General features: G+C 38.4%; 1 protein-coding gene across 4 annotated transcripts in view; it reads left to right on the forward strand.

Moving 5' to 3' along the window:
- Nucleotides 1-14234, forward strand: part of KDM5B (lysine demethylase 5B) — a 48497-nt gene that overhangs the window by 5469 nt on the left and 28794 nt on the right. For 2 of the 4 annotated variants that reach the window (XM_028734724.2, XM_028734725.2), the window contains exons 2-6: nt 5205-5282; nt 8111-8233; nt 8575-8745; nt 11838-11894; nt 14075-14209. In XM_028734724.2, coding sequence (XP_028590557.2) covers nt 5205-5282; nt 8111-8233; nt 8575-8745; nt 11838-11894; nt 14075-14209 — 564 coding nt within the window. The remainder of the gene's footprint in view (nt 1-5204; nt 5283-8110; nt 8234-8574; nt 8746-11837; nt 11895-14074; nt 14210-14234) is intronic. The other 2 variants (XM_028734726.2, XM_028734727.2) reach the window with 1 other exon arrangement.

Raw genomic sequence — 14234 nt, forward strand, 5'->3', positions numbered from 1 at the left:
TTTTGCTGTCAAAAGGGCATGATCTTTGCCAAGAAAAACACTTTCACCAGACCTAAACTTGCCAAAGCTTGGCACACTGGTACTTTGATTAAATTCTAGCAGTTTCCTGTGTCTATACATTCAGGTGGTATAAATGTTAATTTCAAAATATATGCCTTTCAAAATATGCACATTTGGAAAATCTGAAGCAGGGACCTACCTGCTGATGATGGACATTACCTTAAATCTAATCTGTATCTTAGTTTTCATATTCTCCAGTTGGGATGGCACAATCAGATGAAAAACTTGTAATTCTGGAATAGTTTTCAACACTTTCCTTGTGCATGCTATTGGTCTCAAGAGTACACTCTTATTTTTGGGAGGTCCAACAGAGGGATGTGGGAACCAACTCTACATTCCATGACTTAAAATTGGGGCTGTGCAATTTTTCAAATGGTAGCTTCTGTTTCTCTAAGAAAATTTGTAACATGGTCCTTTTAAGTTTTCTTTTCAAGCCATTGTTAGTAAAGGATCACCAGTTGCATTGCAATTCATTTGCTAAATACCACTTCTCTGAACTTGCTTCTTAGTAGTCTCAATTTGGTTGACTGGTTGTGAAAATCTGCAGTTCTTGGTGAAGGAGGTTTTTCCCAATTGCTTTCTTGCCCTTGGAAAGTCCTCATAAACCCAACATCCTACCTGAAGAAATTCTAGCCAACCTCTACCTTCAGGTTATATCCCCAATCTTGGTCTAACTATAAAAAACTTTTAGGAGTTTGGTCTAGGGCTTGATCAGTGATGCCTTATTGAGCATCAGTCCTCCCCTCTTTCTCAGAGACCTAGAAGTGAATTTTACAGAGACTATACCTCACAAGTCTGATTTATATTAATGTAATTTAATATTGCAATTTCATTCCCAAGAGAAACTTCAACTGGTAATACACAAGTCTTGCTAAAAGGGCATACATAGATCAAAGTGATTTCTTGTGCAAAACCTGTGCATTATTATCACATCCCTGTAGAAACATGTAGAAACCAATCTGGTTATTTGTATGAACTATGGCATGCTGAGGCATGCCTAATGTGTTATGAACCAGACAGAGACAAGTGAATGCACCTAAGGCAGTGAACACAGCCTGGAGTTGGTGTACTGCACAAACTAAGAAGCTTGGTGTACACACACACACCTTAAAACAACCCGGGCTGGAGAGTTCAGTATGAAGCACTAATTGGGTAGTACTTGTAAGATGGCAGTTGAATACGAAGTACTTTTTGTATGATCAAGCTTTTTTGGGTTATCTGTGTGGGGCAATTAAAAAAAATGGCAAATTTAGTATTTGAAATGCTGGATTTATGGATTTATGTTAAGTCTTCAAGACTTCATTGACCCTTTTCAATGCTATTAAAACAATTCCAGAGCATGCCATCAAATATATTTTTTAGATATTCCTACCAGTAATTACCCTTATTATTATTATCTTTAAGTTGGCACACCACTGTTTTATACCGTGGACCATGTCTTTTCATGTTTTCTTATCTTGAAGGAACATACTAGAAAAATAATTTCATCACTGTACCACAGTCCCTCTCTGTCTGATGTTCATACAGCAAGACTCAGTTCTGTGAAGGAAAACAACAGTTTATCATTAATCCTTCTATATTAAGGAAAAGGACTCAAGCAAATTTTTGATTAATTTCATGGCTTTGTGATGAGCTAGAAATTATACACACAATATTGTTGTAGCTGATTTATAACTCATTCCAGAGTAGTTGGGGTGACAGCTACTTTGCATAAGTGAAGAGAAAAGGGAGAACAAATGTGGAGAAAATTAACATAAATCAGTATTGGAAAAGTTAGCAATATTTTAAAATCCAAGTCAGGAAAAGGGATGATAGGTTTGCTAAATTTTCAGTGTGGTAACATGTGTGAAAAGGTTATGTAGCAGAGAAAAATAGCACTTGAAGTCTACAGAATTGGAGAACTTTATGAGATTTCAGAACATACACTTAACAGGGAACAGAGAGAGTTTCCAGAGTGGGCTTGTATCAGGACCACTTTCTATACGTCTGCTTCACGAGTCACATTAAACCACACTTCAAAAAAAAATTTTTTTAATGAATGCACTGTAGTGAATGCCACTGGAAAGTTTTTGCTCTCTTCCTTGCCTCCTGATGTACCATTAGGAAATAAGCAACGTTGGCTTGTCCTGGTGTCCAGACCTGGGCTCGAGGTTTGTTTTCCCAAAACAAATGTTGGCCACTGCTTGTGCTTTTGAAAGAACCAGGAATCCTTGTTTCGATATAATCACAAGCCAGACTCTGGCAGGAGCTGGGAAGGTAGAGTGAGAAATCCTTAGCTGCATGTGATAGCATGATGAGCATTCATATTAAACCATAGTTAACTTTGAACTATGGCTTAATGTGATGTGTGAACTACTAGACCATTTGAAAGCCATCTTTATATAGGAAAAAAATGTCCTGTGTGAAATGGGTCAAACCTGATATTATGGGAGAAAAACTAGTTAGTTTCCCAGTATTTTCCAACGTGGGCTGGGGAATATTTGCAGAAGAAAACTAGTGGGTTGTTGTGTATGGGGTGGGGTGTTCTTACCCATCGGTTCTCTCCTGTAGGTACTGTCTGGGCACTTACTTTCTCTCTCTGATTTATGATTTTAGGACTTGCAGAGGGGGAGGAGAAAATTACATTGTGGGTAGCATTTGTAGGAGAAATTGGCAGGTCCTAGAGAGATTACATAGCCCTCCTTTCTGCTTTCTGATCAGCACTTCCTGCATTCCCCACTCTATCAGAACATTTGGGATTGGAACCTTATTGTTCCTGAGAATGTATACTTTAGCCCTTAATGTCAGTATGCTTGCTGTAGCAGAGAAGTGGTAGGTGTTGGATTCACTTTCACCAGTATGGGATTAGATTAATTCTTAAATCTGTAGCTGTTTTACAGAGGGCGGGGGAGAAACATAAGTGATGTAGCCATCTTGAGTTTAAATAGATCCACCTCTGATTTCTAGTTTAGGCAGTCCTTACATATTAGTATGGCAGTTGTGTAACTCTCTCTTTAAATTTAAATTTCTGCTGCCTTGTCTTTCTGGATGACAACAGAGGCTAACTGTACTTCCTCCTCCTTCCATATTTATGGCTGGAGAAGGTTAAGATGGGATTGTGATGCTTCTCTGCTGGCCTCTGACATTAGAGTGAAGCACAGTTAGTGGGAGAGGTAGCTGTGTTCAGCCTGGTGGAAGGCTCCCACTTGATAGTTCTCCCATTGGCAGAAGCAGGCAGTACATTCTGAAATGAGGTATTTTGAGGTTGGGTCCACAAATTCCCTGAGGAGTTTAACCCTAAGGCTCTTTTGGCTGCTTGAGCAGTGGATCCACCGCTCCATCACTCATTGAAAAGATCACAAAGCAGTATGCAAAGAAAAAGCAAAAAATGCAATAAAAGTAGATACATTATGGGAAATATCAAAATCTATAAATAATACAATATAAGAAAATATAAGAGATCAAGCTCCAAAATGTAGAATTGCACTCACTCAGTACACTTATCCTCTCTCAGTATCCACATCTGCTAACTCCTCTGTACATCAGTCAGCCTACAGCTGCACACATTCACCCACACTCATAGAATCTATGTTCTCTATATAGATTTCCATACTTCAAAATATTTCCATATAAATACATATTTACTTTGACTTGGTACAGATTGTTTTCCTTTTAATTTTTATTACTAAATTTTAGAGAGTATTATAAAAAAAAAATTAAAACAAGGAAGAAGAAGAAGAAGAAGAGGAGTTTGGATTTGATATCCCGCTTTATCACTACCCTAAGGAGTCTCAAAGCGGCTAGCAATCTCCTTTCCCTTCCTCCCCCACAACAAACACTCTGTGAGGTGAGTGGGGCTGAGAGACTTCAGAGAAGTGTGACTGGCCCAAGGTCACCCAGCAGCTGCATGTGGAGGAGCGGGGAAGCGAACCCGGTTCACCAGATTACGAGTCTACCGCTCTTAACCACTACACCACACTGGAAACAGTGAGTTGTATCCATCTTAATCACTGCAAGTGAAACAATCTCTACTCACACGGTGCACCTTCCCTTTCCTCTCCTCTCTCCACATGCCCTCCCCCACCCGCACCTGTTCTGGGCCTTCCCCTGGAACAGATTTGGGGGTGGTGTGTGGTCGGAGAAGGATGAGAGGTTCCATTATGCAAGCTAAAGTTGTTCTGCTCATGCAACGACTTGGATTAATTCCAGTGTTTGAAAAGATTAAAAAGGTAGTAATATTGGTGATGACAGCATTCTACTGTATTTGACTAGATTTCCAGCACTAGTGGTTTTTGGCGTGCATTTTCTAATGCCAATGAGATCTGCACTGTATGGTGTGAGGTAGCATTTTTACCCCATATAATATTTGTGTTTGTTGTATCGGATGAAGTGTGCTCAGCAGAACCCAAACACCCAGAGCTAGAAAACATATTCATGGGATATTGTATAAACAAGAAAGTAATGTTTTTATTTTAAATTGCAAACAATTCCAAAGTGCAAAAACTATATTTTAAAAATGCTCTGGAAATACTGTAAAATGTCTAGAAAATGCTGTAAAATGTCTAGAAATTACAACTGAGAATTAACATTAATGGGTTTTGGGGGGGGGGAATGTTTTTCTTACCCCATTTAGAAACCTACAAGAAAACTCTTCCTGGTTAGAGAAAGGTCCCCCAAACGGTGTTAACATAGTTTGTGCCAACCAACTGACATTTTCTTGACCTTTCCATGACCATTTGTCTATGAAAAAACAGTGAAGTGTTTTACTACCCCAATCCACTAAATTGGCTGGAGTAATAAACACACCCCAGTGGCAAAATTCAATGCTTTTCTGGGCCATTTTATGCTGCAGGTGGTTTTTGTTTACACTACTAAATCAGTAAGTGGTAACTGGCTCAAACTTGGGAATGCTGTACAGCTGACAATTTGTGTGTGGTTATGTGTGTGAGTAAATTGCACAGTGAGAAATGTGCCTGCAGTAAGTGTCTTCTTACCCTGCAAAGCTGGATGAAGGTTAATGCCAGTAAGAAGTAACTGTGAACTATATTTTTCTTTTAGATTTTTCTACATCTGAAAATAAAGTGAACAAGATCTTTTAAATTGTATATCAGTTTTGGTTTGTCAAACAATTCTCTGTACTGAATTATTTTTTCCCCCTTTCCTAGGATTGGCAGCCTCCATTTGCATGTGATGTTGATAAACTTCACTTTACTCCACGGATCCAAAGGCTGAATGAGTTGGAGGTAATGAATTAACTAAAAGTAAATACTTCCCAGTGGCCACTGATGGATTGGGTGCTTAAAACTGTTGAGAAAAATGCAGTATTTTAAATTAAAATATCAGATCTCCTTTTCAGACAAAAAGAGGAAACAGGTGTGGTGATTAGCCACCATTCTGTTGTGATCTGTAAGGCCAGATAGAGAAGTTCTAGAATGCTACTTCTCCCTCAACAGTTTGAGGATCTGACAAAGACATAAATTCTAGCTGGAGAGCCTCAGCTGCTAGCTCTCTGGCTGGCGTCTCAAACATTTTGACCTTTTAAAGATGTCTCTTTGGAGACAGTATACACCATATTTTTCTGCCTAATGTTCAGCTTCCCAGGGATATATTATTTAAGTATGCTTTCTTTCATTTGGCATCTCATGGTATACAAAGGTATAAACAGATTAAACAATTAAGAACAATTAAAATCAGTAAAGATCCATTCCGAAAATATTAAAAATACAAAAGTGATCCAAGGAAAATTAAAGTTTGATACCCTATAGTGGAATCAAACACCAGCAAAAGCCTGGGGGCATTGGTATGTTTTTTATGAGTGCTGAAATACACTAGTTTTGGTCTGCAGAAGATGTAAATAGTTCCATAGGGAAGGTGCTGCTACAGAGAAGGCCCTCTTCCTGGTTACTGCCAAATTCACGTCTCTAAAGTGTAGCGCAACCAAGAGGGCCTCCTCATCTAAGTGTAATGAACATGAGGATATCCTAAAATAGTATCCGTGTAGGAGTGAGATAGGAAATAAGATACAGAAAAGTGGAAAGTTTCAAATGTGAAGAAATGTGAAGAAGGGGTACTTCATAAGCCTGGAAAAATCACACTAAAGGTTCATTTGGCAAGGACTTCAGGAGAAGTCAATCTTAGATTGTATTTCTACCACTTTTCCTCTAAATATCTTGGCTGTTACATGTTTTATGTGACATTGAGTCATGCCTACCCCTTTCCAGTGGTTACGATGTGGAGGTGCTTCAGAAGTGCCAGTTGATGCATTTTGGTGGTGTGTTGACAGCTATTTTGTTTTGAACAGTCATTAAGCTTGTTCTGCTCATTCTGCAAGCTCCTTTTGACTACTTTTAACATTCCATTCTACCAAAAATATCAGATGATTATTATTTTTGTCATTTTAAAGAAGCAGGAGTAATTTAAATAAATATATGTAGTGTGTATTAAAATGCTATACAGTATTTGCATTTGATCAGAAGTCTTTTCCTGTGCATGCAAGACATCAGGTGGGACTTAAATGCCACCTAGTGGTAGCAGGCAGAATTCACTGTTTTAAAATTCTGAATGCTCTAGAGCGTTAATTCTCTCATGGACCCAGTCTAAAATTCTATCTCGCCACTTTTTTGACCTCTTCTGATTGCATGGTTCAAGCCTTCCATTGCAGCATATTCTTCATCTGGGAGCCCTGGTGGACTCTGTTGTGGGAACAATGTCCTTGTCTCCAGAGAGGATAGGCAAGGTCAAAGCGGCACTCAGTTCTGTCAAAATCATGAGTGAACCTCAGGGTGCAAATTCTGGGTCTCATGGCAATACTACATTCTTGACCTCTTCAGTGGCTGCTGCTCTCTCATCAAAGTTCCATAGCTGCCAAGTGACATATCCTCATTTCCCTGCCAAGATTGGTGTGTCACTCTTTCAGTGGTGGCTTCAGAAATCCTCCCTTCACCAGGGATTCCCTCTCAGACAACCCCCTTGGACAGTCAAAGGGATTGAAAATGCTGAAGCCAGCTGACTGAGCAGGGAGCACCTCCTTTGTGGAGAATGAATGCTTCATCTTGAGGTGTTTAGAAAAATTGTGTCCCACTTTTGGGACAGTCCAGGTGGACCTCTTCACCTCCTTAGTCAATCGCTCTGTCCTCACCATGGCCTCCAGGAATGCTTTATGCCTTCCCCCCATTCCTACTCTCCCAAGTCTTGAAGAAGGTGAGAGAAGAGAGGGTTCAATTCACTTTGTGGCCCGATACTGGCCTTAAAGGCCATGGTTTTCCGAGATGGGGATAGCATTCCCATGGACTCTTCTTTTGCATGACAACCTCTTGACTTAGGGAGAGCTTCATTATCCAGTTCCAGTGCGGCAGAACCTGCATGTTTGAAGACTGAGTGGAAGTATCTCAATCAAGTTGGGCCCTTCTCCCAGCAGCTGATACCATGTTGACCTCCAGCATCCTTCTTCCTTGGATATATCAAAGCACTTGGAAAGTGCTATCTAAATGGTGTAATAAGAAAGGGCTCTTGCACACACAAAAAAGCTTGGAATCTCAGAATTGTTATTACCTCAAGCCGGTTTGAGCACGGGCTTCAAACCTAATACCTTAAAGCTCCAGTCACCAGTCCTTTCTCATCCATATGTCAAACATTTCCTTTGTGGTGCTTTGCTCAAATGTTCTCCCACTCACCATAGATTCCACCCATCTATGGGAATCCACATGGTGCTCCTAGCTCTCCAAAGATCTAGCTTCATGAAAGGACTAGAGCTCTAGAACATTCAGAATTTTAAAACAGCAAATTCTGCTTGCTACAGGTAGGTAGAGCTCAAGTCCCACCAGATGTAGTTTTTACATGCTAATTTTTACACCGAGAAGAACTCACATTTGGGTAGTGTACATGGTTGCTTAAAAGCATAGCAGATTCTTCCTCCATACTGCTGCTTGCGTCACAGGATAATGAGTGCGTCTTAACCTGACGCACCTTTATTTTCACTATCTTTGTTCATTATGCATAATAGATTGGAGAATATTAAATTATTACTTGAAAATAATAACTAAACTGTATAATAAATCCACACTCTGAACAGGCTCAGACCCGCGTAAAACTGAATTTTCTGGACCAGATTGCAAAGTTTTGGGAACTTCAGGGATGCACACTGAAAATTCCACATGTAGAAAGAAAGATCTTGGATTTATTCCAGCTTAATAGGGTAAGTTTCACATGCTTTTAGGCTGAAGTCATGCTAATTTTCAGTAGTAAGCAAGTAAAAATAAACTTGTTTGGTCCTGAAGGCCCTTGAGTTGATAAATATTTTAGAATGTAGCATCTAGATAAACGGGAATTAAGTAGTTGTATTAATTACTTAAAGCTTTGTTTTTGTCTGACACACTAAGTAATTGTGTTAAGGTAATAACTTCCTCTGGATCTGACATTTATTTATAAGATAGCACCTGCTCACTGGAGTTAAGCAGTTTCCTTTTCTGAGTTATATTTGTCGGAAATGACCCTGTAAATTTGTAAATCTTGATGTGCAATCCTTTTCATTTGCAGCTAGTTGCAGAAGAAGGTGGATTTGACTTGGTGTGTAAGGACAGAAAATGGACTAAAATAGCTACCAAGATGGGGTTTGCTCCTGGAAAAGCTGTGGGCTCACATATTCGTGCTCATTACGAGCGCATTCTTTACCCTTACAATTTATTTCAGACTGGAGCTAGTCTGCTGGTGAGTATTGACTACTTTTCCTAGATTGTGTACTTCTTTACAAATTGACTGTTTTTCCATTGTGGGAAAGAGTTCTCCAGTGTTTCAACATTGCTTTCAATTTTCTTTCTTGGTGAATGCTTTTAGAGTTCTAAAAAAGACTTACTACAGCAGAGTCATGGAAATTTTAATATATTTTTTAAGTTTCACTGAACACAAAGACATAGTTGTATATTAGCTGCTGTGTTTTAGGGTTTTTATCTTCTTGCTTGATCAAGAAGTTGATACTTACAATGGCTATTCTTGCCTAGTAGAAAGGAAGTGGTTTGGACTGCTTTGCTCCTTCCTCACAGTTAGAAACAAGGTAGTTAGCTTTTGAACCACATCTAAAGCTGTACTTTGCTTTGAGGGCTCTATGCAGCACTTTTTTTACAGTACACATTTTCAGTGTGCTAATCTTCTTAGCTTACAGTTGTGCAGTTCTAGCCTGCTTGGGTTCATTCCCCATTACTTCCATTGAATGGGAGTAAGCTTCTTACTTTATTGGACCTCAAAGTGGTTAAAGTTTATCTGAGATAGTTGTGCAGTTGGTATATAGAAAGCTGGTATGTCTGAAAAGACATGACACTGCTTTACTGAAAGAGTAGAAATGTATGTAGATAGGATAGGCTTCATATGATCAAAGACCAGTTTAGACCATCTATAGCAGCCTTTCCCAACCTGTGGGTCCCCAGATGCTGTTGAACTACAACTCCCATCACCCCTAGCTAGCAAGCCCAGAGCTCAGGGATGATGGGAATTGTAGTCCAACAACATCTGGGGACCCATGGGTTGAGAACCGCTGATCTATAGAAACATAGGAAGCTGTCCTATACTTAAGTCATTGGGCCACTTAACTACAGCAGCTGGCAGCAGCTCTCCAGGGGTTCTGACGGGACAATCCCAGCCCCATGTGGAGATTCTGGGCTTTGAACCTGGGACTTTCTGCTTGCAAAGCAGATGCTATATTTCACTGAACTGCAGTTCTTTTATGGCAAAGAACTCATTACACATGCACTGGGTACATCCAGACTAGACTACTGTAATTTTCTGTATGTAGAGTTGTTTCTGAAGACAGTCTGGAAACAGATGTCCAGATGCTTGTGAGGATTAGGCAGTTTGATTATATAATACTAATTTTGTATTGGTTGCATTGGTTTACCTTTTTGTTTCTGGACTAAATGCTGGTACTGATTTCTAAAGTCCTATCTCAGCCCCATTATTCAGGCAGCCAGGTCCCAGGGACATGGCCTGTATAGTGATGTCCCTACCCTTGTAGAATTTCTTCTCCCTAGAACTCTTTAATTGGGTCCTAAATATTTATTCTGTCTAGATTTTGATTTTTTGTTCCCTTCCCATCAACTTTATCAAATGCTATTTTTGTTATGCTGTATGTCAGTTCTGTTCTAAAATTGTTTATTGCAAGCCCTAAAACGCAGGGTAGAAATTTATCCGATAAATAAGTGAACAGAATGGGAAGAACTTCATGATCCAGGTTGATTTCCCAGACATCTCTCTCTCTCTCTCTCTCTCTCTCTCTCTCTCTCTTGCTCTTGTCAAATGAAAAACATAAAGGGTTCCCCCCTTACCCACAAATACAGGAGTTTTAAAGATTTACAGATCACTTCTGGCAATTTCTAAATAATTGAAGTATTTTGAGCAAAAAGAGAGATCCAAATTATATATGTAACACTAGCTTTAAAACTAGTTTGGTCTGCTAAAAGGCATTTTTATTTTGGAATTTGAGAGAAGTTGTATCCCTGTCTGTACAGACTCCTCTATACCCTTCCATCCTTTCTTTTACACTGATCTTGTTTTCTTTCTCCTTAAAAAAAAGAAAAATAAGTTGAAATTATTTGGTTTGATATAAATTCAGAAGGTGGATAGGCTTTTAAACTGAAGTCTGAAGTTGCAAAGAAAGCTGCACATTTTAGTGCAAGGTTTGTTTATCACAATTAAAAGGCTGTGCTTGCATTACCTCCCATCTTGAGCATAGCATACTTTGAATTAGTCTTTGTTTATTCTTCATAGTAGTTGTGCTGTTTGACAGCACATTAGAGGTCATTCTAAATATCCATAGTATTGTTTTTTAGAATTTGTCTTTTAAGACATTTACTAACCTATCTGTAGGTCTGTGTGGCACTGTGGTGCTTATTCACTAAGTTAGCCTACACAGTAAAGGCTATGGATGTATGGTAGTGATCAAAATAGCCATCAAACTCTGTGTCTGTAATAACAGGGATCTCTTCATATTCAAGGATCATGCAGAAAGCTGTTGTTACTAATTTTATCCCATTCTGCAATATGACAGGCCCTTTAAACTTAATGGTCTTTGTGTCATAAGCTTACTTACAGTGGCTGTGTTTGCACAACATGCATAGAACCACCTCATTCTGGGGGGACTGTAATAGGCCAACTGAAACATAGCTGCTGATGAGCTAAAAGGGTTTAATTAACTCATAGAAAGTAGATTCCTTTCTTTCTACTAAATAACCATAATGGTGTATTGTAGGTTGTAAAAATAAAACTCATATTTTCTCAATTAAGTATATATGTGTGTTTTTTCAAAGTTCTGAATGTTTTGGTTATTTGTAAAAATGCTAATGATGCAAGGATTTTTACCTTTGAAGTAAAAATACTAGATTTTTGTATCAGAAAAGCGATTTTAGTGTTTCTGTCATTATCTTTGTTAATACATTCCTATTGTTTGTCCAGTAGAAGCCAGTAAATCATTGCAGTCTGTGTTTTGTTCTAAAGGCTATATAGTCATGGTAGCATCTTATGAAGATCTGCTGCTTTGGCCTTGTGTAATCAGGTTTTTATAGTTATTGTAATAGGAACTTACAGAAGAGGATCTTTTTGTTCCATCTTAAAACAGGGCTGTCTTAATGCCCATGTACTTACTGAAAATCTAGTCCTGGTATAGGTGTCTTTATATTCCTGAAATGAAAACTTGCAGCTTTTCAGAAAAGGACCACTTAGAAGGAAATGACTTTCAAATAGCTACTTGTGACCCCACTTCACAGGGTCACAATTCTTTAAATTGTAACTCTCCAAGCTCTCTCTTGCAATAGGCGCCAGACATTTGTTCCAAACTGATGTGTTTAGTGGATGATGCAGTTCTGGAAAAGGTATGTTCAACATTTTTTTAAATGATGATCCTTTCCCGTTTCTCTTCTAAGCTGTTTTAGGTGCTTCCTCTATATCCACCTGTGCAAAATAGTTCTATATTCTGTGAAGTGCATCAAGGAATTGTGTGAATCTGTGTTTTGGGCACAGGATTTCAATTATATGCTTTTCAATAATGTTTCTATAAAAGCATGTTACATTAACTTGGTTTATCCTTGATCCATTGACTCAGGCCTATTCACTGGGTTTTAATTTAGTGTGGAGTGTTCATTGCCTAACACAGACAGTATTTCCTGTATTCCGTGATTGTGTGTTAGTGTATAATACAGAGAGGGAGAACTGGAGGCAAATGCTGTATAAAAAATTAGTTGCCTCTTATTAATATCTTGCTTTCATTTTTAAGCAGCTATATATTTGTGATATTATGGAGTATTGTGGTATTTGTAGTTGTATACACCTTTGCAAATATTTACTTAAAATTTTATTTTTTCATATATAAAGCTTCTACCCTTCAAGCAAGTGCTGTTTTTGGATGCAAAATGATTCTTTAGCAGCTATGATTATTCTTCTCCCCTGTCTATTACTTGTATCTTCATAGCTTTTTGTTTGAAGTCTAAATGTTCCTCAGGAGAACAATTAGCATTGTGATGAGAATTGACAACCTTCTATGGAATTTTGTTTTATTGGTGCTTCTGTAACTTTTGGATTCTTGAAAGCTGTGTGGAAAAAGAGTTAAAAGCCATTTTGTGCATGTAGAGGTTTATATAAGTAGTTTGGTGAACGATTAAAATTCTGGTTATTTAAAAGGCATGATCAGGCAGAGAGAGAACTTTCAGATGCATCCAGGCCATTTTGGCCTTTTCCTTGTCTGGGCATCCCTGTTCTACCACCATGTGGTGTTTACCTATGTACCACATATTGATCAGGCAACACTTCAGTTCAATTGTAGATTTGTAGGTTCAGTTGTAGATTTGCTAGGAAACATATTTCAATGCACAGCTGGCAGAAGAGGAATGATCAAAAGGTTGAGAACTGTTTCTCACTGTGTCTGTTAAATCTACAAAGAATTCAGGTTTAGCTTTTTATGACAATAGCACCTTGGTGTCAAAACAGATGTGCAATTCTCCCCCCCCCCTTTTTTTTTTTAATACTGGGAAAAGCAACACTCTCTGTTTAATATCCGCCTGCTGCAAATCTGCTGCTAATCCTGCTGGGGGAAGGTACAGGTACATGTACATTGACTTAATCTTTCCCTCCATTAGAATAGCAATCAAGATTTATTTTATTTTTTAAAAAAGTGGGCATGGAGAAAAAGTGTATTTTCTACATCAAGCAGTGTATAACTTTAGTGAAATAAATACATAAATATAAATATTGCTCTCTTTTTCCCCTAGCAGTAAAACATTTATGCTTGGTAACTACTTGTGCTCTTTGCTTCTTCAGCAAAACATTTAATGATTTGTGCCTACATGAGAGCCAGTGGTTGGAGGGCTGCAGTCAGAATGTTGTACCAGGACTGACCCAATTTCAGATTCCTTTCTCTTTCATGACACTCCTTGGGAGACCTTGGGCCAGTCACCACTCTATTCTTAACCTTATCTCACAGCATTGTTGTGACAATAAAATGTGCATGGTAGGGAATAAATGTGCACTATCCTTCTCTCTAGGAATGAAGGGTGAAAAAAACAAGTAATACTTCAGTATATTCATAGCAGATTTGGTATTTTCTTCCCGCTGCCCAGAAAACTCAAGTGTTATTATCAATAGCAATCCACAGAAATGGTGAAATTGTCAAGAATTCTATTGCAGGTCCCATGCAGAGTAACTTGGATGTAAATGATCACAATCTACTTCTCTTCTATCCACTGTCATTAGTTGCCACCACTGCAAAACTGCCAGATTGTTGGATCCAGATTTACTTCTGCAGTTACTGTTGGAATGCCGTATAGAACACAAAACTTGTAACAGATTTATTTTCAAATAAATTTGCCATTATTAAACCATTTCAGAAAGTACAGATTGGTCATTCCAATCCATCTGTAGTGAATATAATCATGTATGGTTTTTTTATTTTAGCTACTAAAAATACTTTACATTGGGGTTGTTGTTTTTTTAAAAAAATGTGTGAAATATTTGGTAGGAAATAGAGAGAGGAAAAAATCACTTTTGCTTGTTTTTTTAGTGTCTTCAGAAGCCAGATATTACCAGTGGCACAAAGGACAAGGAATATAAACCACATGATATTCCTCAAAGACAGTCTGTTCAGCTGTCTGAAACTTGTCCACCTGCTCGTCGAGCAAAACGCATGAGAGCAGAGGTAGGATTGACTTTTCATGTATTGA

This window comes from Podarcis muralis, chromosome 5, assembly GCF_964188315.1.
Source record: "Podarcis muralis chromosome 5, rPodMur119.hap1.1, whole genome shotgun sequence".
NCBI classification, from domain to species: domain Eukaryota; kingdom Metazoa; phylum Chordata; class Lepidosauria; order Squamata; family Lacertidae; genus Podarcis; species Podarcis muralis.